General features: G+C 43.0%; 1 protein-coding gene across 4 annotated transcripts in view; it reads right to left on the bottom strand.

Annotated features, from left to right (window-relative positions):
• Positions 1 to 26,587, bottom strand: part of mrrf (mitochondrial ribosome recycling factor) — a 67,695-nt gene that overhangs the window by 12,744 nt on the left and 28,364 nt on the right. For all 4 annotated transcript variants that reach the window (XM_085965719.1, XM_085965718.1, XM_085965722.1 and 1 more), the window contains exons 2-5: positions 21,985 to 22,196; positions 20,992 to 21,147; positions 16,983 to 17,101; positions 10,385 to 10,476 (exon numbers count right to left, since the gene is read on the bottom strand). In XM_085965719.1, coding sequence (XP_085821845.1) covers positions 10,385 to 10,476; positions 16,983 to 17,101; positions 20,992 to 21,147; positions 21,985 to 22,168 — 551 coding nt within the window. In that variant the 5' untranslated portion in view covers positions 22,169 to 22,196. The remainder of the gene's footprint in view (positions 1 to 10,384; positions 10,477 to 16,982; positions 17,102 to 20,991; positions 21,148 to 21,984; positions 22,197 to 26,587) is intronic.

Below are 26,587 nucleotides of genomic sequence, written 5' to 3'. Positions count from 1 at the left end.
GCCCTGAAAGATCTGTGGTTAGAATTGACTCTGAACTTCATCTAGTATAATTACCATGGGCCAACTGAAATTATGAAGAAGCAATTTGAATTTAAAATACAAATTTTCCTTAATAACTATGATTAGACAGTATCGAAAGTTCCTATTCTTTTCCAGGATGTGAAAACACTTGTTACATTTCTATTTACATGAATAACAAGCTTTGATTTGGCTAACAATAGGACACAGTGTACTTCACAACGCATGGATTAAAATAAAATATACTGATTGTAAATTGCTTTGCCTTTTTGAATATTAAGGCTGAAATAATGGATTTCTAAATTTAACACTCACTTTGCATTTTATCACTGGGGTACGAATATTCCTCATTTAAATTTTTTGTCAAAAGAAAATTAGAAGGCAAACATTTATATCCTTTTCCAATATCTCATTTATTTAAAAACATTTTTTTTTAATTCACAAGATTCTTTATATTTAGAATTGATCACTGAAATTAAAACTGGGAAACTTGCAATTATTATTCAATAAATCAATCAGTCCATGACGACCCTCGTTTTGATTAGGTGTCAAAACAATCCTTATGAAAACAACAGTGCTAAAATATATCTTATATATACAATGTAATATTCCAAACCTACCATTACAAATAAGTATTATAATACTTTTAAATCAACAACATTTGGGAAATATGAGATATTCGGGATATGTTTGCCTACATAAATCATTGCACTTCGAAAGTAGTTCACTGTGTGAAGCATCTGAGGCATTTCGACATGATAAGGCACTATTTAATGGGAGTATTATGTATTTAAGAACACTACATTATGTGTAATAAAATGAATGTTTCTATTTTCTCCCCCTCTCTTTAGGCCTGGGCTTCGCAGCATCTTACATCCAAGGCAACAGGAAGACAACATTCCCATGGCCTCTGCCAATAATGCTTTCAGCTGGCTGCTAGGAGCTGTATGACAGGTGTGCCTCAATACAGAGTTTCCCTTTTTCCCTGCTTATAGCTGGCCTCCAATTGGTGGTTTTCTCACAGCAGGAAAGTTTTGTGTGTGGAACTGTGGGTGTTAACCTAGATCCTATGAGTATAGGATGTTGGAGCACCCAAACGCTGCACCACCCTACTACAAATTAACTTATTACTGAGGGATTGATTAAATATCACAATTGAATAAGTATAATAAACTATAAAATATATATCAGAGAGAACTGGACACAGCTGCTGAAACCCTCATCCATGCCTTTGTTACCTCTAGACTTGACTATTCCAATGCTCTCTTGGCCGGCCTCCCATCTTCACCCTCCGTAAACTTGAGCTCATCCAAAACTCTGCTGCCCGTGTCCTAATTCGCACCAAGTCCCGTTCACCCATCAACCCTGTGCTCGCTGACCTAAATTGGCTCCTGGTCCTGCAATGCCACAATTTAACAATTCTCATCCTTGTTTTCAAATCCCTCCATGGCCGCGCCCCTCCCATATCTCTGTAACCTCCTCCAGCTCTACAACCCTCCGAGATCTCTACACTCCACCAATTCTAGCCTCTTGCAGATCCCCAATTGTCATTGCTCTACCATTGGCGGATGTGCCTTCAGCTGCCTAGGCCCTAAGCTCTGGAATTCCCTCCCTAAACCTCTCTGCCTCTTTCCCCTCCTTTAAGAAACTCCTTAAAATCTACATCTTTTGACCAAGCTTTTGGTCACCTGTCCTAATATCGCATGTGGCTCGGAGCCAATTTTTTTTTGATGTTCCCGTGAAGCACTTTTGAGACATTTTATTACGTAAAGTACTATATAAATGCAAGTTATTGTTGTTGCTTTCCATTCCATTATTTAAGTGATCACACTAATTAAATTTGCAACTTGAAGGGGATAACTGGCTAAATCAATAAATTGATATTGTTATAATTAACCAGTGTATCTTATCCTGATGCGATATTTGATCAACTGTGGCATGGAATAACAAAAGGATAATACATTAAGGATTGTATATGGACATTAAAGGATACTGAAGGGCAGATTCAAACTGATTCTTGGGTTATGGCAGAGCTGTTAAATGATTATTTTGCTTATGTTCCAGATGAGGGGTGCTCAGTATTAAATAACATTATCAATATTAAAATAGATAGTAATGTCATTTTGGATAGATTAGGAAAGCTCAAAATTGATAGGGCTCCAGGCCTGGATAATATCAATCCAAGGTGATTAAAGAGATGGGACACGTGCTCTGTGAGCACCTTGTCTGTATCTTTAATAGTTCAACAGTCCTTTAGACTGGAAGCTAGCTCAGTTCATTCCCATTTTTAAAAAAGGGGACAAATCAGAGCCAGGGAACTACAGGCCTATCAGCCTGACATCCATTATTGGGAAGATGCCAGAAGGGATCATGAGAGATGCTCTTTAAGATCACTGGACTAAGGAAGGGGCCATTAGAAATTTACAACACAGCTTCTGAAAAAAATTGGTCATGCCTAACAAATTTGATAGAGTATTTTGAGGAAGTTACTAGGGTAGTGGATGGGGGAAATCCGGTCGACATCGTCTACCTGGACTTTCAGAAAGTCTTTGATAAGGTATCTCACACTAGGTTACTTCACAAGATGGAATCCTCAGTCATTGTCCTTTCCTCTTTCAAAACTACTGTTATCACCCACCTCCCTGGACCCCTCCATCCTTGCTAACTGCCATTCCATCTCCAACTTTCCTTTCCTCTCCAAGGTCCTTGAACACGTCAATGCCTCCCAGTTTTGTGTCCTTTCCCTCCCATAACTGTTTGAATTCCTCTAGTCAATCTTCTGTTTTCACACTACCAACAGCCCTAACCAAAGTGAAGAATGACATCCTCTGCAGTGCTTTATCCAACCTTGTCTTCCTGAATCTCCCCGCAGCTTTCAGCACAATGACCCCAACACCTGTTCTCCATCATCCAAGTCTGTGGGATTCCACTATATGGTTCCATTCCTACCTCTCCGAATGTAATCAGAGCATCTTCAGTGATGGCTTCTCTTTCTTCCCCCACACCATCACCTCTTGAGTTCCCCAAGGAGCTATTTTTGCCCTTCTCATCCACATTCTGCCCCTCGGTGACATCAACAGACACAGGGTCATCTTCCACACATATGCATTGACACCCAGCTCCAACTCTCCACCATTTTGCTTGACTGCCTCTGTGCTGTCAGACTGCTTGTCTGGCATCCAGTCTTGGATGTGTCATAACTTCCTCCAGCTCAACATTGGGAAGACCAAAGCAATCGCAAAGCTCACAAACTGCTCCTTTGCCACCGATTCCATCCCCATTCCCTTGGCATTGTCTCAGGTACCTATCTGTGAAGCATCCTGGAATGTTTTTATATTAAAGGCAGTATATGAATGCACGTTCTTTTTGCTGTATGAGCATTATTAACTCAACAATTACTGCTGCTATTATGACATATCAACAACAGGTGCTTCTACAGCCATTAAAGAACTAATTGCACACATTTAAAACATTAGTCTTTGAGATCTGTCTAAATGACAGAATTACCAACAACCAACAGATTTTTGCTTTGTGTTGTCTACACAAAGGGACGATTTTGGGCCAATTTAACGCTCAATTATATAATACTATTGCTGAAGTGGATCAAGTTGTGTGAGAGTTCATGATTAAAAGAAGATATTTGGTATTCTAAATGAAAGCTAACTAAGCCATGCCTTAATAATTGGACGATAAATTGGATTATCCCAAGTGATTACAGCACAGCTTTCAAATATTCCATTTGTACTGCGCATGTCCTGAACTTAAGAACATAAAAATTAGGAGCAGGCCATACAGTCCCTCGAGCCTGCTCTGCCATTCAATAAGATCATGGCTGATCTTCCACCTCAACTCCACTTTCCTGCCCGATCCCCATATCCCTTAATTCCTCTGGGCCTAGAAATTCAGTATAGCCATGTTTGGGGCGCTACAGCCGGGCGGCCGCTAAAGTTTGCGCCCGGCGCAACTTAGCGCCACCTTCGCCGCTATTCAGTGGCATCGCCCCAAGAGGTTGCTGCTGCGCTAAAACAGGCGATGCGCGACTATCATTAGGCGCTAAGCCGGCGGCCCGGGGCGATACCCCCGAGGGCGGGCGCAGCGCAGGTGCGGCGAGTTGCTGATTGAAGGCAGACACTCTGGCGCCGGTGAGCTCTTAAAGGGGGAGGGTGGATTTGTTTGGCTGCCACGCCCTGCACACTGCAGCCCTGAAGCAAGGCCTGACCACTGCTGCTTGATCTGTACAACGCCCAGGACAATGGAGAAGGCCAGGGAGAGAGCGCAGCGCTTCAGCGAGGGTGACCTGAGGGTGCTGGTTGGCGCAGTGGAGCGCAGGCGCCATGTTCTGTTCCCTGAAGGTGGCAGGAGGCCGCTGCCCAGCGCCTATCGGAAAGCCTGGAGGGAGGTGTCAAACAGGGTGACCTCCAACAGCGTGGTTGCCAGGACTCCTGTACAATGCCGAAAAAAGTTCAACGACCTCACTCGGGTTGTCAGGGTGAGTACCCTTTCCAGTGTCCTCCTCATCCCTGCATGTGCACCTCAGTTTATGGGCAAAGGGACCTAAAAGCCCTAATGCCCAGCCCTCATCCAGCAGCAATGGGACTGTCATGAAAATCACTTGCACATTCAGGACTTTACACACTGTCAGGGCTATTCCACCATGGGAGGCAGTGCAGACAAGATCAGGGCTTCACACTGTCAGGGCTAGTCCACCATGGGAGGCAGTGCAGACAAGATCAGGGCTTCACACTGTACTTAGAGGCCGTCCTTTCTCTTGCAGGGCAAGGTGGCGCACAACCGAAGGCAGCAGCGTGAGACCGGGGGAGGCCATCCTGACCTCAAACAGCTCTCCGACCTGGAGCAGCGTGTGGAGCGCATTATGTCAGGCCGGCTGATTGGCCCCGTCGCCAGTGGAGATGCCGACCCTGTTGTGGGCCCCAATGGTAAGGGCATCACCTTTTTGACCTCTCTCTTTCCACTTGCGCCTCAGAACAGCATCCTTTGCCACTGTCGGACCAATGCAGTGCATAGCAGCACTCATGCCTCCCTCGCTGCCGCCCTGTCCTCACTCTAAAGCAACTCTTGTGCCTCCCTGCTTTCAGATGCTGAATCGCCAGGTGAGGAGGCGGGCCCTCAAGCTGGCACTGTGAGTGAATCGGAGGGCGAGGAGGAGGAAGAGGAAGCCGGACCATCAGTGCCACCCTTAGCCGAGGCAGCCCATGGCGATGATGGGGACACGTCTTCCCTGGAGGGGAGCAGGGGGGAAGGGTCGGAGGAGAGTGAAGCTCTGGGGCCCAGCGGGCTGCAGCAACGCGGGAGGGGTGGGGAAGCTCGGCGGCCTTCTCCCCAGAGGGTGAGTGCAGCCTCCAGTCCTGCTACGGTGAGCGCAGAGGACGTGCGGCTCCTAGCGGAAATGGCCGCCCAGGCTGAGCGCAGGCACACTGAGCTCATGGCTGCAGTGGCAAGGATGCCTGACTCCATAGAGTCACTGTCAAGGAGTGTGCAGGAATTCGGGGCAGCACAGGCCAGGAGTCTGCAACAATTCAGTGCAGCACAGGCCAAGAGTCTGCAACAATTCAGTGCAGCACAGGCCAGGAGTCTGCAGGACTTCGCGGCAGCACAGGCGGCTTCTAGCCAAGTGCTCAGTCGTGCCGTGCATTCACTGGCTGGTGTCATGCGGACACAGACCAGGGCCACACGGGCACTAACTGCTGCCACCCTCGCTGGATCGGCCAGGCATCGCCAGGGCACTCGCCGCGCCGCAGCAGCCTAGCAGTCTGTGCTTCAGCAGATTGCTGCGCATGCTGCAGTGCTGGCCCGTGCGAGTGCCAATGTATCAGGCGACCAGGGAGTACCTGTGATCTGTCAGGTTGGCAGCATTCCTGCAGCCGAAATTGTCACTCCTCCATTGCAGCTGCCACCAGCCGCTGGACAGACTGCTGCCACCCAAGCAGAGTTGGAGCAGTCAGCAGCCGGCCCCTCCAGGCCCAGAGCTGGTCCAGGCCGACCCCCAAGGGCATCTGCCGTCTCGCCATCTGACCCTCAGCAGCCTTCCCCCAGCCTTGCTGCAGCCACTGGGGTCCCATTGAGGAGCTGCTGCAGGGCGGGCAGGGGCCAGTCACGGATGCGAAACGCATCACCCTCACGGGGGAAAAAGTAGAAGGTGTGGCCAAATGTTTTGTTTCACTTGTAAAGGCCGATACTGGTGTCTTTGTTTTACTTGTAAAGGCCGAGACTGGTCTATTTGTTTTTTTGGAAAGGCCGAGACTGGTCTATTTGTTTTTTTGGAAAGGCCGAGACTGGTCTATTTGTTTTTTTTGGAAAGGCCGAGACTGGTCTATTTGTTTTTTTGGGGGGGGGCTTCTCTCCATTAGTTTGTTATGTGGGAAGGGCACAGAGGTATCAAAGTAATAAATTTTCTGAAATCGCACTGTCCATGCTTTCTTTTGGAAGTCCTGGTTGCCCTGCTCGGCTGAGGGCTTGTGGAGCGGCGACATTCATCTTGTGCCACAAGCCATTCCCTGAGAGGGGGCCTAGAATCGACGTGCAATAAGCCGCCGACGGGCGGCCCTTGCACTTTCTGCCTCCCTCCTGTGCTGGTCCTCCTCCTCCTCCTTCTCCTCTGGTGGTCCTCCAATGTCTGGTGGCAGTGGCTGAGTCCTGCGGATAGCCAGGTTGTGCAGCATGCAGCACACGACCACGAAATGGGAGACTCGCTCAGGCGAGTACTGTAGGGCTCCTCCGGAACGATCCAGACAGCGGAACCGTTGCTTCAGGACGCCGATTGTTTGCTCAATGATGTTCCTGGTTGCTTGATGGCTGTCATTGTATCCCTCTTCAGCAGGGGTGCAGGGCGCACGGAGCGGGGTCATCAGCCAGGTGCACAAAGGATAGCCTTTGTCCCCGAGAAGCCATTCTCATGGGTGAGGCTGGGCCTGGAACATGTCTGCCACAGAAGTCTGGCGCAGGATGAAGGCACCATGGCTGCTGCCTGGAAAGCGGGCATTGACAGCTAGGATGAGCTGCCTGTGGTCACACACCAACTGCACGTTGAGCGAATGGTAGCCCTTCCGGTTGCAGTAATCCTCGGCATTCTCTAGAGGTGCCCGCAAAGCCACATGCGTGCAGTCAATGGCGCCCTGCACCATGGGGAAGCCCGTTAATGCTGCAAAGCCCATTGCACGCTGTTGCTGCTTGTCAACGGTCATGGAGAAGGAGATGAACTGACGTCTCCTTCTGAAAAGGGCATTGGTCACCTGGCGGATGCAGCAATGTACCGCAAACTGGGAGATGTTGGAAATGTCCCCAGTAGCGGATTGGAAGGAGCCGGTGGCATAGAAGTTGAGAGACACCGTCACCTTCACTGCCACCGACAGAGACGTCCTGCTCCTCAGCTGTGGCTGCAGATCTCCGCGAAGCAGGTGGCAGATCTCAGTGACCACCGCCCTTCTGAATCGCAGCCTCCGAACACACTGCTCGTCAGACATGTTCAGATATGAGAACTGCTGGCGGTATACCCTGGGTGGGTAAGGCCTCCTTTGCCGACGCCTGTTGCCCCTTCTCCGCCTGGCCATGACTGGCACTCTCTCACGGCGTCTCTGAGCCCTTTGAATGCAATGGAGAAGCCCAACGTTTCCACCCATTGCAGCCCCCATTATATGTTTCCAATCAATGCTATGGCTCGGAAGTTAAAGACAAGTGCAAAGCTGTGGCCTGAAGCCACAAGTGCCTGTGCGAGTGTGGAGCCAAACCAGAAAGCTCTCTATCTTTGTCTCTCTCCAAAGATCCGTCTCTCACAAAGGAGTGTTGCAAAATGGCTACCATTTCTACTGCAGGAGGAGTGCCCTTTAATTAGCGCCCCCCGCAGCGACTGGGAACCGTTCCCCTCTACCAGTCGCTAGGGGCGCCAGGCGCACAATAGGCCGGCGCCACTGAATTTCCGGTTTGGGGCGCACAAAGGGCGTTGCACCATGAAATGACGTCAGGATCTGCGCGCGCAGCTGAGCGCGCGCAAAGGCTTGGCGCCGCCGCTAAATCTTAACTGAAGTTGGCGAGAGGCGCAGATCGCGCTGCGCCCGGGCGCTAGCCGCTTAGCACCCCACATCTCCTCCTCCTAAGGCGCTAGCGGCTGGCGCAAACAACTGAATTTCTAGGCCCTGGAGTCCAAAAATCCATCTATCTCAGCCTTGAATATATTCAATGAATGAGCATTCACAGCACTTTGGGGCAGAGAATTCCAAACATTCACAACCCTCTGAGTGAAGAAATTCCTCCTCATCTCAGTCTTAAAAGGCCGGCCCCTTATCCTGAGATTATGCCCCCTAGTTCTAGACTCTCCAGCCAGGGGAAACAATCTCTCAGCATCTACCCTGTCAATCCCCCTCAGAATCTTACATGTTTCAATGAGATCACCTCTCAGTCTTCTAAACTCGAGAGTATAGGCTCAATCTCTCCTCATAGGACAACCCTCTTATCCCAGGAATCAATCTAGTGAACCTTCGTTGCACTGCCTCTAAGGCAAGTATATCCTTCCTTAAATAAGGAGACCAAAACTGTGCTCAGTACTCCAGGTGTGGTCTCGCCAGAGCCCTTTACAATTGTTTCAAGACTTCCTTATTCTTGAACTCCAACCCTCTAGCAATAAAGGCCAACATGCCATTTGCCAGCTAATTGCTTGCTGTACCTGCATGCTAACTCTGTATTTCTTATACTAGGACACCCAACTCTCTCTGAACACCAACATTTGAAAGTTTCTCACCATTTAAAAAATATTCTGTTTTTCTATTCTTCCTACAAAAGTGAATAACCTCACATTTCCCCACATTATACTCCATCTGCCACCTTATTGCCCACTCACTTAACCTGTCAATATCCCTTGCAGGTTCTTTGTGTCCTCCTCACATTTTACTTTTCCACCTAGGTTTATATAGTCGGCAAACTTGGATACATTGCACTCGGTCCCTTCATCTAAGTCATTAATATAGATAGTAAATAGCTGAGGCCCAAGCACTGGTCCGTGCAGCACCCCTCTAGTTACAGCCTGCCAATCTGAAAATGACCCGTTTATCCCTACTCTGTTTTCTGAATGCTAACCAATCCTTTATCCATGCTAATACCTTACCCCCAACCCATGTGCCCTTATCTTGCTCAACAACCTTTTATGTGGCACCTTATCGAATGCCTTTTGGAAATCCAAATATACTACATGCTAAGACACACTTCTAAGAGATCAGCAAGCTTGACAAAGAATCAGGAATGAAAACTATAGATTTATCAAAAGCAATAAAATTACTTAAGACTAGGGATTAAAAAATCATCTTATCCTGGCAGTATTTAAATTGTTAAAAGTGGAGTTTCTTGGTGAGCTTTTGAATCACCAGCAAGTTTAATTTCAAGCACTTAAATTGGCTTTGTAACTTTCAAATATCCAAATTTTCCACAACACATTGGCCTAGAAATTTGGTCGGGGCGCCAAGCTCGCCTGGGCGCTGGAATTACTGCTCCGGACGGAGCTGCTTGTGTCAGCCGGAAATTCAGTTTTGGCTCCCCAAACGGAAGCGGGGCGCTGCTCGAGGCGCCCCGCATCCCTCTTGGGGCGCTGCAACTGAATATCGCAGCGCAACGTGCCACAGCGTGGCGCGCTGCAGTAGTGCAGGCCTTCCTCCCCTTCTTAAAGGGGAGAGCCCTGCACCAGCGCGATTGGAGATCGCGAGTGCCGGCAAAAGAGCCCAGCACCGAGGAGAAGTGCTGGGCTCTTGGGACACAGCCAGCACTGCCTGGGGGGGGGGGGGCGGGGGCTCAGGAGGCCGGGGATGGCGGCGCGAGGAGGTGCTGGCAGGCGGCCAGCAAAAAAAATGGCTGCCCCGCACCTCCCTTTTAATTAGCGCCATTACCGTCGCAGGTAGGCCCCCCTGACGGGGGCGCGACCAAATATCGCGATCGGGGCGGTAGCGGGGTGCTGCGCACACCGATGACGTCATCGGTGGCGGCACAGCGCTACAGGCTAACTTCGCCATTAGCGCCCCACTAAATTTTGCGGGAGGCGTGGCCAGTGGCGCTAAACCCACTAAGTGCCCTCTTTGGGCGCTAACTGGTGGCACAGCCCACCGAATTTCTAGGCCATTATTTCTCTGGATTTTACAAAGTATTCTAAATTAGATGGAGAGGAAGGTAATATATTTAATTCACGTTATTTTCTGAAAAGAGAAAGTAAAACATTGCATATTATACAGAAATCATCTTCATCAAGAAAATTCACATCATGATTCAAAAACTTAATTTTCAGCCGTAAGTATTTTTGCCAGCAACTGCCCTGTAATGACAGTCAGCAGACAAAGACGGAAACCTTAGGCATAACCTTCGAATTACTTACTTAGGAACTGGCACCCTGATCAGAGTCCCATCCACTTCTGGGTTCAGGTTCATTCCACTTTCTCTTATGGCCTTGGTGGCAGCCACCGTCGCCTGTGAACCAGATCAAAAGGTAAAGGGCATTAGCAGAATAATTACTTACAGATGACTGCTCCGTCTCCGTCCGGCTAATCTATTTGCCCAGAACATGGAAACGTTTACCTCTTTCACCAAGAATATCAGGAAGTTAGATTCAGTCCAAGCAGCTTTGATCCCACTGCGAATTGCAAGCTAAGTCCCCTTGCACACAGAGGGATAAAATTGTGGTATTGTAGAGGAGGAGAAAGGAAGGGGAAAAAAAATTTAAAGGAAAAAAGTTCTGCCTCTTTGAACATATTTTCAATGGTTTGAGGCAATCTATTTTAGAAACCACAAATTAATGCTCTTGGGAATAGTTGCAAAACCAAGAACTTTTTTTAAATCTAAATTTTTTTTAAAAAGCAAAGTTTAAATTGGGTATCTATGTAGATGTTTTATACGGTATTCGTTATAACTGTTAAATAAATATATTTTCTAAAATATCAAACAGGCTATTAAGTTGAAGAACAGAACTTAAATACATAAAAAGGAGTAACCAACATCATTGTTAAAGGGGACTGATCTGACATCAATAAACAGGTAAATAGTTACAAGGAGCAATTGTTGGGCTGATCTACAGGCAATAAACAGAAAGGACTTCATAATCAAAACCACATTTCCTCCAAATTGTGTGAAACATTTATTTTATTATGTACTGGGCGCAGAATTGCTCATTAATCAACTACAAATTATTTCGTGATAAAGTAGCAATAATGATATGCATCAACAGCATCAAGCAGTGTAACTTGGTGTTCACAGCGGCACTCCTTGTCAACACAAATATGAATTAAAAACTTCAATAGAAACGCACGCAAGTCTAAGTGTATGTATTGCAAAAGGGAATGAATAAGTGAGACGGACTTCCAGCTATTAATCTCATCTTGGGTTCAGCTTTGGTCTCAATGTCCATTCTGCTTGTTCATTGATCTCCCTGCACCAAACACCATTTACATGACATGACATGCGGTTGTGGCCTGTTCCAAAGCTTCCACCAATGCTTCTCTAAATCCATATGCTGAGAGATGTGCAACAGAAGCCCACAGGTGCTACCTCTTCTGATATTTCCTTTCTGCCTGCTGCTAGGTACAAAACATAATCAGAAGGGCTAATGGGATCTTGGCCTTTATCTCAAGGGGTCTAGAATTCAAAAGTGAGGAAGTGATGCTTCAGTTGTACAGAACCTTGATCGAAATTCCATCTGGAGCACTGCGTTCAGTTTTGGGCACCGAACCTCAGGAAAGATATATTGGCCTTGGAGGGGGTACGATGCAGACTCACCATAATGATACCAGTTCTCAAAGAGTTAAATTATGAGGACAGGTTGCATTAAACTTGGCTTGTATTCCTTTGAGCTTAGACAGTTGAGGGGGTCATGGTTAAAATGATAAAGGGATTCAATAGGATGGAGAGAGAGAAACTATTTTCTCTGGTGGGGAAATCCAGAATAAGAGGGCATAATGTTAAAAATAGGGGTAGGCAATTCAGGAGTGAAATCAGGAAGCATTTTTTCCACACAAAGTGTAGCGGAAACCTGGAGCTTTCTTCCCCCAGAAGGTCGTGGATGCTGGGTCAACTGAAATTTTCAAGACTGAGATCGATTGATTTTTGTTGGGCAAGGGTATCAGATGAAATGGAGCAAAGGCGGGTAAAAGGAGTTGCTATAATGCTAGCTCCCCAGCACCCTAATGGGGAAATGGTAACTTGTGCATAATTTAGCACCAGGCCATAGACACAGAAGGTCCTGGGTCAAATCTCCAGTCTGGGCAACATCAGACAATTTCAGTCACGGCAGCAGCTGGGGAACTACAATTAGCCTCAGCGTCCCTGAGCAAGGGAGGAAAAGGTTAGCCGGGTTTCCCCACTCCTGATCACCATCTAATGACTCTTACTGCAAAATGCAAGTATAGATGGGATCAGACTCGGTTGTGAAGCCCTTTATGGTCAAATAGTTTGCCAATACTCACTGTCTAGGCTCACACATTTTTTTTTTTTTTTAAATGGCCACTTGGCTGAGGTACCAGAAGGCTGCTATCCTTGTAAAACAATACTCCTCAACATTCAGGAGAAAAGCAGAGAAATTGGGAAAAAAATTGGGGGAAAAAAGAATGTTAATGATGCTGGCACTTAGTACAAATAAAAACATTTGATATCCTGAGGGATATTTTTAACATTCCTAGAGAGGGGCTTTATAAGCCAGATGTCAAAAACCAAGCTAAAGCTACTTGTAAATCTCAGTACAGATCTTGCACTTTGCTTGTACTGTGCTAATGGTTCCCATGGCAAATGAAAGAGCAGGACATGTACATAATGTTTAAAGAGAAACCTCTTCTAAAGTGATGGTTTCCAAACTGCAAATAGTGGCACATTCTTTTGAAAGACAGTTAGCCACCAAATGGAAAACAATGCCAACATGGCAGAAAATATTGTTTTAATTAGCACACTGCAATAGAAATAACATGCCAGTAAGCCAGATATAACAAGAACACATTTATATAGTGCTTTTAACTTAGAAAAACACCCCAAGCTGCTTCACAGAGGCGTAATCAGAAAGATATGGATGTCGAGTCAAAGAACATATTAAGAGGGGGTGATCAGAAACTTAGTCAAAGAGGTGGGTTATAAGGAGGGTCTTGAAGGAGGAATTGCAGGTGGAGAAGCAAATGGGCTGAGGCAGGGAATTCCAGAGCATGGGGCTTAGGCAGATGAAGGCACGGCTGCTAATGGTAGGGTGAAGGGAGAGGAAAAAATCACCATCATTGCCTGTGCTAACTCCAGCCAGATACTGCAAGTTGACCGTACCCTATTCTGAGGCTAGCTAACTAAACGGCTCATTGTGCTATTTTTGCACCTCCTCACTTTTTCTTCAAGCAAGAGGGGATTAAACAGTTCCTTTGCTAAAATGTCCTAAACACGAACTGAGGTTATCGGGCCATTTTCTTTTCTGTTTGTTTGTTGATGCTGTTGGGAAAGCATTTCATGTCCCTACGTGGATGTTCCCCAGTTACTGGTTCTCAATACAGAGGAGGTATTTCCCATTTAAAGTTGTTATTTTGTCCATTTGCCCCACTCTGTGTAATCCGGTGGCAATAATGTAAAAAGCTAGACGACTTTGAGATCCCGACCTACCACCTTAAGTGTTCAAAGAGTTTTCCAAAAATATTAGATACATTTAGGAAAAATAAAAAGTGGATTGACTAACAGAAAACTCAAATTATGAGATTTTCACTTTTTATACAAACTGTTTTTCTAGGTTGGGGCAGAATAACAACGAGGGGGAGTAGTGTTAATTGCCTTTTGAATGTTGAAGTGATTACAAGTAGACCGACACAATTACAGTTTTACACTCAATGTTTTTAACATTGAATAAAACACCCAAATTGTTCGAAGACAAAATAATTCAGTATTATGCTGTCCTCGCACAAACCTCTGTACTGCAGATCTAGATCTGGGTTGTTTTGACAGGCCAGTTGCCTTTTATTCAAACACAAAGAGAAATCAGAATGTAATAAGTAAGCTCAGCTTGCCTTTCTGGTGATGAAAGCAGAACGGCCAATGTCTTTATGTGACAAATGGTCACAAGCAGACAGGAAAATGGTGATAAAATAAAGATAAACCACTTTACGCCTTGCATTAACTGTATAACAGACAAATTTTCTAAAGTTGCGAAACTTAAATCTATGGAGTTACACCAACATGGGACAGCAGTTTTTGTTAAATAGACTGGTTCTATTCACAGCATTCAAGATACAGTACTTTAAATTTCACTGACGTGTCGTTAGCTGGCAGTAATTTTGCATTCCTAGTCGGCCATTAACGACCGTGCAAAAACTGGGCAGCTCACAGTCCCATGATGTAGACACTCTGTCAAGGAAATGGTGACAGTGTACCTGATCAATGCCATGCTTGACCTTTGGAGTATTTTAGAAATTTAAAGTCAATCATTTCTGCACATATTAAATATAAGAAAACATGATCAGATTTTGAAAGTTACTGAGGGCACTCGGTGCAATCATTACTCACACTGTGAAGTCGCTCATAACCATTTTCAAAACATTGTTCAACCCAACTGCAGGATGCAAGCGGCATGAATAATTCAGTATTCAAAGGGTTACTCTTGTGACTTATGCAAAAGCATTTTCTGGCTGTTGCAAGAAACTATAAATGTTGTACTTTGTTCGTCGGACTAAAGAAGTGATTCCAAAATATAAATCCAAAACACTTTCTAATTGAATTGGAAATGTCTCAAAATCCAAGATGTTTCCACGTGTATCACGTATAGAAAACGATGGGAATAGAGGTTTATATCTACTAAGAGGCACTGGAAAAACATAGTCCAAAATATGCATTTTCTGACATGGTTGACTTTTAAATATTGATGGTGAGATTTGATCTTTAATCTAATAGCCTGGAAACAGTAATGCACACACAACAGGTATATTACAAAATAAAGCATTTTACTTCAGACTAAATATAGTTTACTCCATCCATGGCTTAGTGGGTAAATGCACCTTGTGGTTTGGTACTGAGTCATAGAAACCAAGAAAGTCTGAAGTTCAAACCATAGCAAATGCTTAATTAGCGAGGATACTATTAATTTCCTCAGCTTCCCTGAGCTAGGGAAGAAAAAACAAAATCAGTTATCAGCCCCAATCTAGTTTGCTACCCCAGTATCCCTTGCTGGAAAATATGTCTGCGGACGTCACGTCAGGTCAGGACAGAATTAGGCAAGGCTACAACATCTTCCATGGTCAAATAGCCTGCCAACACTCCATTTTGGCTGGCACATTAAGCATGGTTTCGTGGGTGAATGACTGAAGGGTTGCCAGTGCCATAGAACTATACCCCACCATAAGGCAGCACCTTCAGGAGAGAAATAGAGTCTGTGCCACCAAACGGTAGCGTGCCAGTGTGTTGGAACAAATTATAGCTCACAAAGATAAAGGAAAATAGCAGAACCCTTATTGTTATAATGACAGTCCTATTCACAACACTTTTGTCTTTGTAACCACATTCATAACAGTAAAAGACATTATCAGAGTAGGCAGAGCAATTTTGCACAATTGTAGTGAAAGCTCTTGTTTATCGAGCAAACATGTTCCCGAATACGACAATACAAGGTGGAAGTGTAGCTCATTTCCTTCTCATGAAAGATGCTTTGGAATGGAGTACTTAAAAGTTAAAGTAGGCTTTGAACAATCCATCATCTTGTCATACAGTAAACAACAGGCTTTACTGTAATTGAGAATTTGAGTTTTAACTGAACAGCCTTCTGCTCTTTTCGTGGTGGTAGCCTTTGAAATACGGTGCAATCATAATATCAAGCAGAATGTGTTCTTCAAAACAGGTCACAGAATCATACAAATTGTAGAATTGTTAGAGGCTATTCGGCCTAACTCACCAGGGCCAGTGCTAGCTCTTCAACTGGAGTTATCTACTCTAATCACATTTCTTTTAGATTTCTCCATTATCCTTTTATATTCTTCCTTTTCAAATGCTTATTCCATTCCTTTCTTAAATAATATAGTCTCTGCCTCAATAGCCAATTACAATAAAGCGTTCCATGATTTAATAAACCTCTAAAAAAAAAACTTCTAACTTCCCTCTTATTCTTCTAGTTACAATCTTGAGTTTCTGTCCCCTCGTTACTGATTTAGTAACCAGTGGAAACCATCTTTCACTATTTGCCCTCTCAAAACCTATCATAATTTTGAAAAATTAAAAACGTATTTAACAGGCTCACAGTACTTTTACTGATTGGAAAATATTACACATTAGCAATGTGCACAGCAGTGCACTGGTGTAGCAAGATGCTGAGCTACAGCAACAGGATGCCCATGATTCCCCACACAGCAAGTTCCAATTTTCAGGAGGCCGTGAGGAATAGGTACACTTCCCTCTGAGAATGAGGACGAGCACAACTCCTAGTGGCCTGTTAGATCGCAGTATTGGCAGAGGCCTGGGCAGCATGCCACCCACCCCCTCAGTCAATGGTGTGCACTGTAGGGGAAGAGAGAGCGAGATAAGTGCTTTGTACCTCTATTTAGTTTTATGACCATTGTACATTGATTTCAAGTGGGATATATTTAAAGATGGCAGTCAGATTCTGAATGTCAATTTAGAAGACTATTAAAAAACAAGGTTCAGCATGATTCTTATGCTTGGTACTTTTAGGATTTTTAAGAACTTTAGAGCTGCACTTAAATAAAGAGTTCATTAGTCTATAAAACATTTTTTTTTTTTTAAAGTACATTTTGCTCTTATAGGTTACATAGGCTATAACAAAAAGGCTACTACATTTTATCACCGAAATGCAATTTCTTAATTGAATAATCTGTCGTACACACAGAATTATACTGTTTTGCCTCAATCAATATTTAACTATATACCAAGTAATGGTTAAATATGCACATACAATTAATGGCATCCACAAACATCACACTTACGGTACATAAACACTGCGCATATTCTACACATTCACTTACCTCAGGGAAACTCATCATATTTACCAAGATGAGTTGAGGTGACTTCAGGGAGACTTGTCCCAGATGGTTTAATGGAAATTTTCCATCGCTGGTAGTAACTGTTATATGATCCAAAGCACCTAAAGAAAATATCATGTTTTTAGCACACGATGACAGTATTTAACAAACAAGATCAAGTAAATGTAAAATGGAGCATTTTTAGGTAATGGGCCGTATTTTGTGGCCCCTACGGGTGCGTACGCGCCCGTAAGGGCCTCAAGTTCTGGGTTTAGGCATGCGCTGCGCGTGCGCTAAATCCCGGAACTTACAATCTGTCCTCCGCATCCCCGGGAAAAGGACATCCATGGGCGGACAGTTGCGCTATTTGCCCAACTTCTGCCCAGCGAATGCATGTGAAATTCTTATGTCTGGTAAAAGCAGACGCAAGGCCTGTTTTTACCAGCATAAAAGAGTTTTAAAAAGCAGAAAAATAAAATTTTATGAATAATTTATATATTTAAAAACCTGTGAAATAAGGTAAATTTATTTTTCAAAAAATTAAATTTGTTTAAAATGTTTAATTAAATGCCATTTTAATTAATTTTAAATGTGATTAAAAAAAATATTTATTTAAAGTGTATAGGTATTTTTTGGGGGTATTCCCATTCATACTTATGGGGTTTCCGTACATACGGAATCCTGATAAGAAGAATGAATGGGTATTCCCTTCTTTCATTGGTTGGGCCGGCCCACGTGATCCTAGGGGCGCTTTCAAACCGCATGCACCTGAGATACTTGGGCCTCGACGCATGTCTACGTATAGAGGCCCAGGAGCGCGAGTCTCCGTGGATCCCGAGGCAGAAGGTAAGTTCGTAGATTTTTTGCCGGTCGGAGCCTCCGACCACAAATTCAGGCCCAATGTTTCTATAGTAACAGATGTGCTCGTTTAAACTGAATATTCATACATCACAAACTGGGCTTCACTGTATTCAATTTAGAATTATCCCCGTCAATCCACTGCATACCTTTGTCCTACACATCAACTGAACATAGGTCCTGAGACACAGTCTCCTGCAAATTATAGAAATTCAGCTCAATTTTATCTCGTAACAAGTTGCCTAGTGGCAATACAGAGTCAATTATATGTCAAAAGCAATTGGTGACGGGGTGGCCTGCTACCAGTCACTGGCTGCTTATGACACATTTTATGTTCTGAACTACAAAGCAGCCATTTTGGAAATGGGCAGAAAACAATGGAAACCCAAAGCTACTGATTCTACAGTTTCGCTGTTTTCTTTCCGGTGATCAACTCGGAATTTCAAATACAAGAAAGTCTCAACCTGTTGGACCATTGTGCCTTGTGGACTGCTGTCAACATAAACCAATTACCTGATGTAACCCTGCAAATCCCAGGATTTCACACCACATCATCCCTGCACCATGCAGCAAAGGAAATATTAACGGTGCTGTTTCTGACTACTGATGTCATTGTGAAAATGAGTCAGATGTAAAAGAATCACTGAGGAATGAATTGGTCTTCAAGTAACTATGTAAAAGAGAATCATATTCGATAGTAGGACATTATCTTGTAAATCCAAATGAGGAATCTCCTGCAGATGTTTGATCTTGTAATATGAAGACATTATGGTTTAAATTTTATATATATTTCCAGAAATTCTTCCTTGATTATGTTAATAGCCTTCATGAGGCAAAAGGAGTTGAATATTTTTTGTAAATCCACCTGAATTAGCAGCTTCCTTATATAGACATGACAAATAAATTTTGGTTTAATATTATAAGTAGATAGGAGTTTTGGATAATCAATTCTGATAGTAAATGAAGCTTAACTATTCAGTCAACACTACAATAATAATGGTTTTAATAATCCTTTTTATTTATAATATATGGACAGAAATACTGATGTCACAAGACTCCAGATGTAGGACCCCACAATCGATCCTAAAAGAACCTTGGTATTTGAAGACTGTTCTACTACAATTAAATCAAGGGCTCAGCATTTCAGTCCAGCATCCATTCACATTCTGTCTCTCTAATTCCTTTTCCTATTCAACTCACATTACAGCTAATAAAACTATCACTGGGACTTGTTGCACATATCACTGAATTCAGAACACAGTAAATACACGTTGAATGATTTATTATTTACCGTACAGTTAAAGCTTCAGGTGTCAAAATTTCTATTCTGGGTGATAAAAGTAAGCAAAACAACATGGGCTGGTGCTTCAGCATGTTACAAGATGGGTGATATTTTGCTCCTACTATTCCACATGCCATAAATTCCTTTACACTTCTTGGCAGAAACATTTAAAGAAAATTTAATTTTACTGGCAGCTCATTCTCACAAATTTTGCAGTTCAGTATAACCACCATTTTTTTATTTGGAAGTTTCATGTCAGCACTTAATCAGCGAAAGTGGAAAAAAAACAACTCCTTAAATAATAGAACTCAGTACTTGATAACTTGCTTGATATTGGGAACACAACTGAATTTTTTTTTGGAAATGGATTCATGACAATTAGATTTTTCCTGCCTTGGGATGCTGTTACCTGTCAGCCTACATGGAAAACCAATCCATCACATCTGCAAACACTTCTGCTAGACGGTTTTGACATATGCCTCCTACAAAAACCATTTTCAGGAAGCTATTAGCAAAAATGGACTCTTCCTGGTCAAGACCATGGTAAAGAGGGGCTGTGGAAGGTCGTACAGGGCGACCAAAGTATAATGTAGCGCACCCAAAGCATGGTTAGGCACTCAAAATAAATGTGAATTTTATAAAGTAAAGTGTGGAATATCAAGAATTGGGAATCTTGCATGCCACCATTTCCTTTCTTAAACTGGCGTTTGGATTTTTTTTTTAATTGATCATTTTAAAACATTGAGTACTAAATGACTTATATAACTTTCAAAATGAAACTTCCCACAGCAGCTTTCTGTAAATTTCAAATTCAGATTACTGACATGTACAATTAGGAAAAAAATTAATGAAATACCATGTTTATAATTTGCATAAGACTATAAAGTGCACTCGGAGAAGAGAGGGGTATGCTCCATTTTTATTTAACAGTACTCTTGGGAACAGTAAGTAAAATCGTACTCTTTATGGTTTTGTGAAAAGATAATCATTATGGATAGCTTCCTGTTCAGCAGCAATATTCTCCAAAAGTGAAAATAGAACACTGAGCATTTTTGGTGCAGAAACAGAGGCCTGGTCCTCAGACAATCATTTCTGGAAGCTATTAGGGTTTCACACCACAGATCTTTTAAATATAAAAAGTTTGCCTAATTATCCATCTTGGCTTTTTAGCTTCGACCACTCAGACAAAGAATGTAATGAAATTTAGCCTGGGGCAGGTTTCAGGAAACCCAGGAACACTTAATTCAGGCACTTGACTATAAAAATAGTGTCGCATCAGCAAAAGAACAGCCTCACAAATGCACAGCAGTGGAAATGAAGGTCAATTTTGCCAAACAAAATGAGTGATTACTTGAGCAGCGATTTAGGTATTGGATACATAGCGGGGAGCCAAATCAGCTTGTTGGATAATGAATAAAAAGAAGTAAAATGGAGGTCAACTTACTGTTGCAAATTATGACTGTGTGATTTTGATGAGAAGAGACATTCTGATCACATTGTAATGGGCTGGCAGCCACTTTGACCACAGCAGCTTAAGATTCCTCTGTAATGTTATGTGGACTATTGATAGCTGTTTGTGTGGCATTTAAACAATTGTACTGGTTAATCTGATGAAGGAAGTGGCGAGTGGCAAAAGCAAAATTCTGGGTGACTTGTGGTAGCACATGTACAGTCACACTGAAAGGATCATGCTGTATGAAAAATCAGTTCCAGCCAAGCAATAAACCAGCATGAATAAGCCCACACACACACATTGTATAATTACATGTGCATTATTTCTAAAACCTCTAGGTTTTTTTTAAAATTTTTAGAGAGCAGGAGCTATAATTAATATTTGTGTTCCAAAATACACTGTACAACCATAAAGCTTACCTGGTGAGGTTCTTATATTTAGATTCTTCCCATAATCATCTTTGAGATTCTCTAGGATTTCCAGCATTTCTTGTTTTAATTCGCTGAGGTTAATAATGTCCTCCACTAAAGCAGCATTGATGTTCACTCGCGGTCCTGGCTGTCCTTTAGCTTTCACTACAAGTTACAATCAGCAACAGTTCAGGTACATTGCACTGCAAGTATAAAGGTACTATAAGCTAATGTAAGTTCAGCAGATGTAACTAGCCATTGGGAGCTCATCTGTAAACAGCTGAAATCAGTTCAATGTACATAGATTTACCTGCCGCAGCTGTCATATTGAGGCTGAGTCATTTTGTGTTTGGACACCAAAGTGGCTGGGGTAAAGGAAATTTCAGTAATGACACCACTTCTTTTTACTCCTTTATTCTGTATATCGAATTAAGTAGGATGTTTTCCTGTCTGCTGACTGATCATAAGCACTCTGCAATTTATGCAGTATGATAGTATTTTACCAAAATTTAGTAAGTCAAAACCTTCATTGATCTCACCTGAGCAAATATTCACATTCGATAACCACCTTACAATGACATTCTAGTGGTTGTATTTGCATCTTTCCGGTTGTGTAACCAACAGATACTTGGAAAGGCCATGTAAAAATTTCCATCCCGTAAACAAGCAAGAGTATACACTGAGTTCAGAGATGGATGCCAAAAATATGTATGTACTGTAGACGTTTACACACCACAAAAATAGGTTACCAGATGATAGGATTTCAAACCCAAATAAGATTACATTTTAAACCATAACTCTGATCATGGAGAACCAATACTTCAACCATTATTAGCTGAATTACAAAAACTGATCTGAACCAGATGACTTTCTATAATAGTATCACAAACATAGCAATTACAGTACATAGGCAAATGATTTCAACAACTAAACAAACACCTTTTCCATTTCTACATATTATAGATTATAAAAAAGGGAGAAGTAAGAAGGGAGGGTGGTTACCTTTGGTCTTCTTGGTAGCAAGCGGTCGGCTCGGCGTTACATGCAGGGCCCCACACTGCTTGCAGTTGTCTAGGAACAGAGCTGCAGGTCCTACCCGGCTCTCCACTGCTGATCGCATGAGAAGCGGCCGGAATTTGTAGAACGTAGGTCTTAGCTGGTACATCTGTCTCAGCACAAGCGACATTGTGCAGGAAACCGCTTTTAATTGTTACCTAGAGTATAGCAGAAAGGCATTTTCAGGGTTGAAGAAAGGTTCAAAGAATCAGTGAGACAGATCCAAAACCGAGAAGCTTTCAGCAGCTTGTTAACATTATTTAAAATTTGATTTTCCTCACTCGCTTTAGTTTTCCCAAGGCCTCGGTCAGTGAGTCACCTACCTATTCCCAATGTTGCAAGGCAGATGAAAACAACTTTTCATTCAACATCTCCCAATATTCAAAACAAAACCCACTCATTCTCATTTTATTCCAGGTTTTTTTCATTAATAGTTTTTTTTTACATGTGGCCTAAAATAGCTTCTTCCAACTCAATGTAGCATTCAGCCACATACAGCCCCTGAAAAAGTACTGCCAAGCAATTCTTACACTGAACATCTCAGCTGTGTTTGACGCCAGCTGCTATCTTGTGCATAACACCAAAGCTTTAAAGCATATTTATCAGAGCTCGGTGCATAGCTGTTAGAGAGAGGGAAATATCCTGCAAATTTGAACAATTTATATTAATTAGTCTTCTGATAATTAGCCTTGTAATTCTATTACATTTTTTGTTTGAATTTAATGCTGATGCCAGTGCTGGGGAATGGAACGGAAACCTTTTCCACTTTTAACACCCACTGAGGTACTTTTGAGTTCAGGTATAACACAGACCAGATGCAGAATAAAGTTCATTCCACTCTATCCTTTCGATGCACCTTAAACCAATTTTCACAGCAGTAAGGCTGCAAGGGTGTGAATGTTTCCAATTTTCACACAAGCCGTCCCGGTGGCCTCTGAGCGAGATTGCTAATTAGTGCTGTAGTTAAGAGCAGCTTTGTGCTGTAGATCTAGGCCCGGTAGGAACTGGGTTCAAACTGCCCAAACTCATTTTACGTAGGACCTTTATAGCAGAAAGAGGAAGCATTTATCCGTTCTGTCTGGACTGGATTTGAATGCAAGTCGCACAGATCAAAGGGCAGGTTTTAACACAACGTGCCACCCAGTCTCCTAAAATAGACTGTCTGAATTTCAGTAACACTTAACAGTCATAGTCATGAAGATTTCACCTGGTTAAGGGAGGATACAATACGCTGGCTCAGTGCATACATTTATCAGTATTATTATAATTGTCTACATCAGTCAGTGTTACTAAAATCTCAGCTGTTTGTTACTTATCTGACTCTGCGAATATTCCGACTGAATATACCATTTTCTGCATACTCTGAACAGAGTTCTACACGCAACAAACATTACATCACAAACTATTAGTATTTCCCTATTAATGCAGTCAAATTAGCTCAAGAATCTTAATTAATTACTCATCAAAGTTCCTCTTCACTAATTGCGTTAATGCTAACCTGGGAAAGTTGTTAATAACATTTATAATGGGGATCCTTGATTGAACAGTTCCTCAGCAGCAAGGAACGGTGCTATTGTATAAAATTACAAGCACCCAAGGCGGAATCTATTTAAACACAGTATAGAACATTACAGTACTAAATGCAGACTAGTTACAGAATTGACTGGTAATTCCCAGTAAACTTGGGGGAAGCATGCCAGAATTATTAATCATTTAGTGTAAACATCATTGTGTGTTAAAGGCATAGAGGGCAGAAAAACGCACGCAAAATGATAAAATCCTCTCAGAAAACTAAAGCCATTAGAAAAATAAATAGAAGCAGGGGTGATTTTGAAGCAGCAATTTTATTTTGCAGTTCAGATGCCAGTTCAGCTCACATGTGGTTTGATGAAGGCATCTGAACCCCTCCCCCGCAAATAGATTACTGTCTTGTAATGACTCCCAGGTATCTATTATTTATACAAAGCATGGTATTTCCTGGTATCAGTGAAACAAAGCTGCACTTATATTTGTAGTGCAAGTCTGAAATTAAAACCGGAGCTGACTCCAGCACAAAGAGGCTCAAGATTCTCTGTAGTGAGTCGCATGCAGCTCTCTCAAATCTCAAGCGCGGCTTTTGACCTTTTACATGTGATGTCAGTAGCGGGGTTCAAAGAGCAAGTGTGATTGGTAATGGCTTTACAAGCAGGAGTAGGACTTCAGAAGTGGAAATGGACCAACAGGAGCATGCCTGCCATTTTCAGTAGGACAGGAGGCAGGATATTGCGAAGTGAGCAAGCAGGATGCACAGAGAGGTGCAGCAAAGAGCGATGAGTGAAACCTGGTGACTGAGATCAAGAGTCCATATCAAGCTGATTTCAGCTTCACAGCATCAGCTTGTTGCACATCTTTTCCACTGGATTCTATTTGAGGAGTGGGGAAGTGAACTAAACCTACACAACATTTTTAAATAAAAACATTTTCCAAAGTATGAACTATCCTTCTGTCACATAATCTGATAGAACAGTATCATATCCTTTGAACAGAGATGGGGGGAGGGGGAGGGAGACTAATGGATTGAAATGGCAGAACATGAATCAGAAGCATTTTTAAGATGCTGGTGTCGAGATGAAGTCTCTCCTTTATGGAATTAGGTCCAGGCATGTGCCACACAATTCAAAATAAATATTGGGTATAGTTATCTTCTTACAGGCTGCACTATAGAGAGCATCCTGACAAACTGTATCACGGTATGGTACGGCAGCTGTAGCTCCCATGACCGGAAAGCCCTGCAGCGGGTAGTCAAAACTGCCCAACACATTACCGGCACCCGGCTACCGACCATAGAACATATATATCAGAAACGCTGCCTACGGAGGGCACGGTCCATCATCAAAGACCCTACCCACCCCAGCCACAGTCTGTTCGCCCTCCTACCATCTGGAAGACGCTACAGATGCATTTGCACCCGTACGACCAGATTTAGGAACAGCTTCTTTCCCAGGGCTGTCAGCCTACTGAACTCCACAAATAAACACTAAAGCCTGCACATCTGCCGATGCACTTTATTATGGTCATATTTATGCTAATATATATGTACAAATGTATGTTGAATGTTTAAGTGTCCTAATCCAAATTGTACACTCTCGGGAGCCGCAAGCCTACATTTCGTTGTACTGCACTGTGCACTAACAATGACAATAAAAGTTGATTTGATTTGATTTGATTTGATTCATTTGTTTCATATCATTTTTTATAACATATAAGGGAGTGCAGAGAGAAATACGCAATGTGTATTTCTCTGTATAGTTACGCTTTTTTGTAAATAATCATGCCACTCAGCTGGACTGCTACTTATATTGCTGGTTGGAGGCGGGGGTGCAACTGGTGGCTTAGCTCTGCTTTGAATGCAAACTTCCTAACCATATGTGACTTAGCAGAGTAGGAGCTCGCCTGTTATTTTTGAGAGTGGGGCATAATGAGAATCCTGTGCATCATCATTGTCACTTGAGGACTGACTATGAGCAGTTTGGCAAGCACATACACTACAGTCAGCTATCTGCAGTTCATGTCTCAAATTATCAGGTACTGTGGATTCCACTTCCTGCTCTCAGGTTCAACATCATTATGAACCCTTGATGTGCTACTAACTCATGATACCCTCCAAGATAATCAACTGTTCAACATGCACACTGAAGATATCATTCATTAACTGCTAATACTGCCTACATACGGGATGGGACAAAACGCGTAATTTGACTGAGAATCTGGTGAAAAGCTTTTGCTACAATGGCCCAGAAATTCGGGTATCCACGGGCGAGTAAGCACGGGGTACTCACCCGTAAGCCCAATGGAAGTGCCAGTTTCCTGCATGCACTGCGCATGCGCGGGAAACCGGCACTTCCGTTCCCCTGAAAGAAGGGGTTACGAGGTGGAACGCGTGCGCATCGAACTTACGTTTTATTTTGCAGGTTTTCCCGGGAAGGTAAGTCTCCAGGAGTTAGACATGTAAAAAGCAGTCGCAAGGCCTGCTTTTTACAAGGTAAGTGGTGAATTAATTAAAATTAAAACATTTTTTCCACAGGTTTATTATTTTTAAATACTTTAAAGAAAGGTACGTTTATTTTTAGCCCCGTTAGAAAATAAAATTATTTTTTTCAAAAATGTATATTGTTTAAAATAGTTATTTCATGTAATTTATATTTATTTAAAAAATGTGATTTAAAAAAAAATTATTTGAAGATTTAGTGATGTTTTGGGGCTTATAGTATTTATAGGTTTGACAGGTCTTCCTGTCAAACTTATGAATGAAGCATTCCCTGCTACCATTGGCTCTCCATGGCCCACGTGATCCCAGGGGACGCATCGAACTAACTGCGCCCCTGGGATACGCAAGCACTGCGCGCCAGCAGTTGGAGGAGGCCCAGGATCGCAATTCCACGGGGGCCCACAGCTCAACAGCCGGCGCGCAAGGTAAGTGCACGTCGGGGGCTTGCACCCGCGGGAAGCCCCGATTCGAATTTCTGGGCCAATATCACTGGATTTATGTTTCTCCACTTGCCTACCAATA

The sequence above is a fragment of the Somniosus microcephalus genome, chromosome 23 (genome assembly GCF_052327205.1).
Source record: "Somniosus microcephalus isolate GS21.2 chromosome 23, FLI_Smic_1.0, whole genome shotgun sequence".
In the NCBI taxonomy this organism is placed as follows: domain Eukaryota; kingdom Metazoa; phylum Chordata; class Chondrichthyes; order Squaliformes; family Somniosidae; genus Somniosus; species Somniosus microcephalus.
Note: the sequence above shows the minus strand (reverse complement) of the source record. Positions and strands in the feature narration are given on the sequence as shown.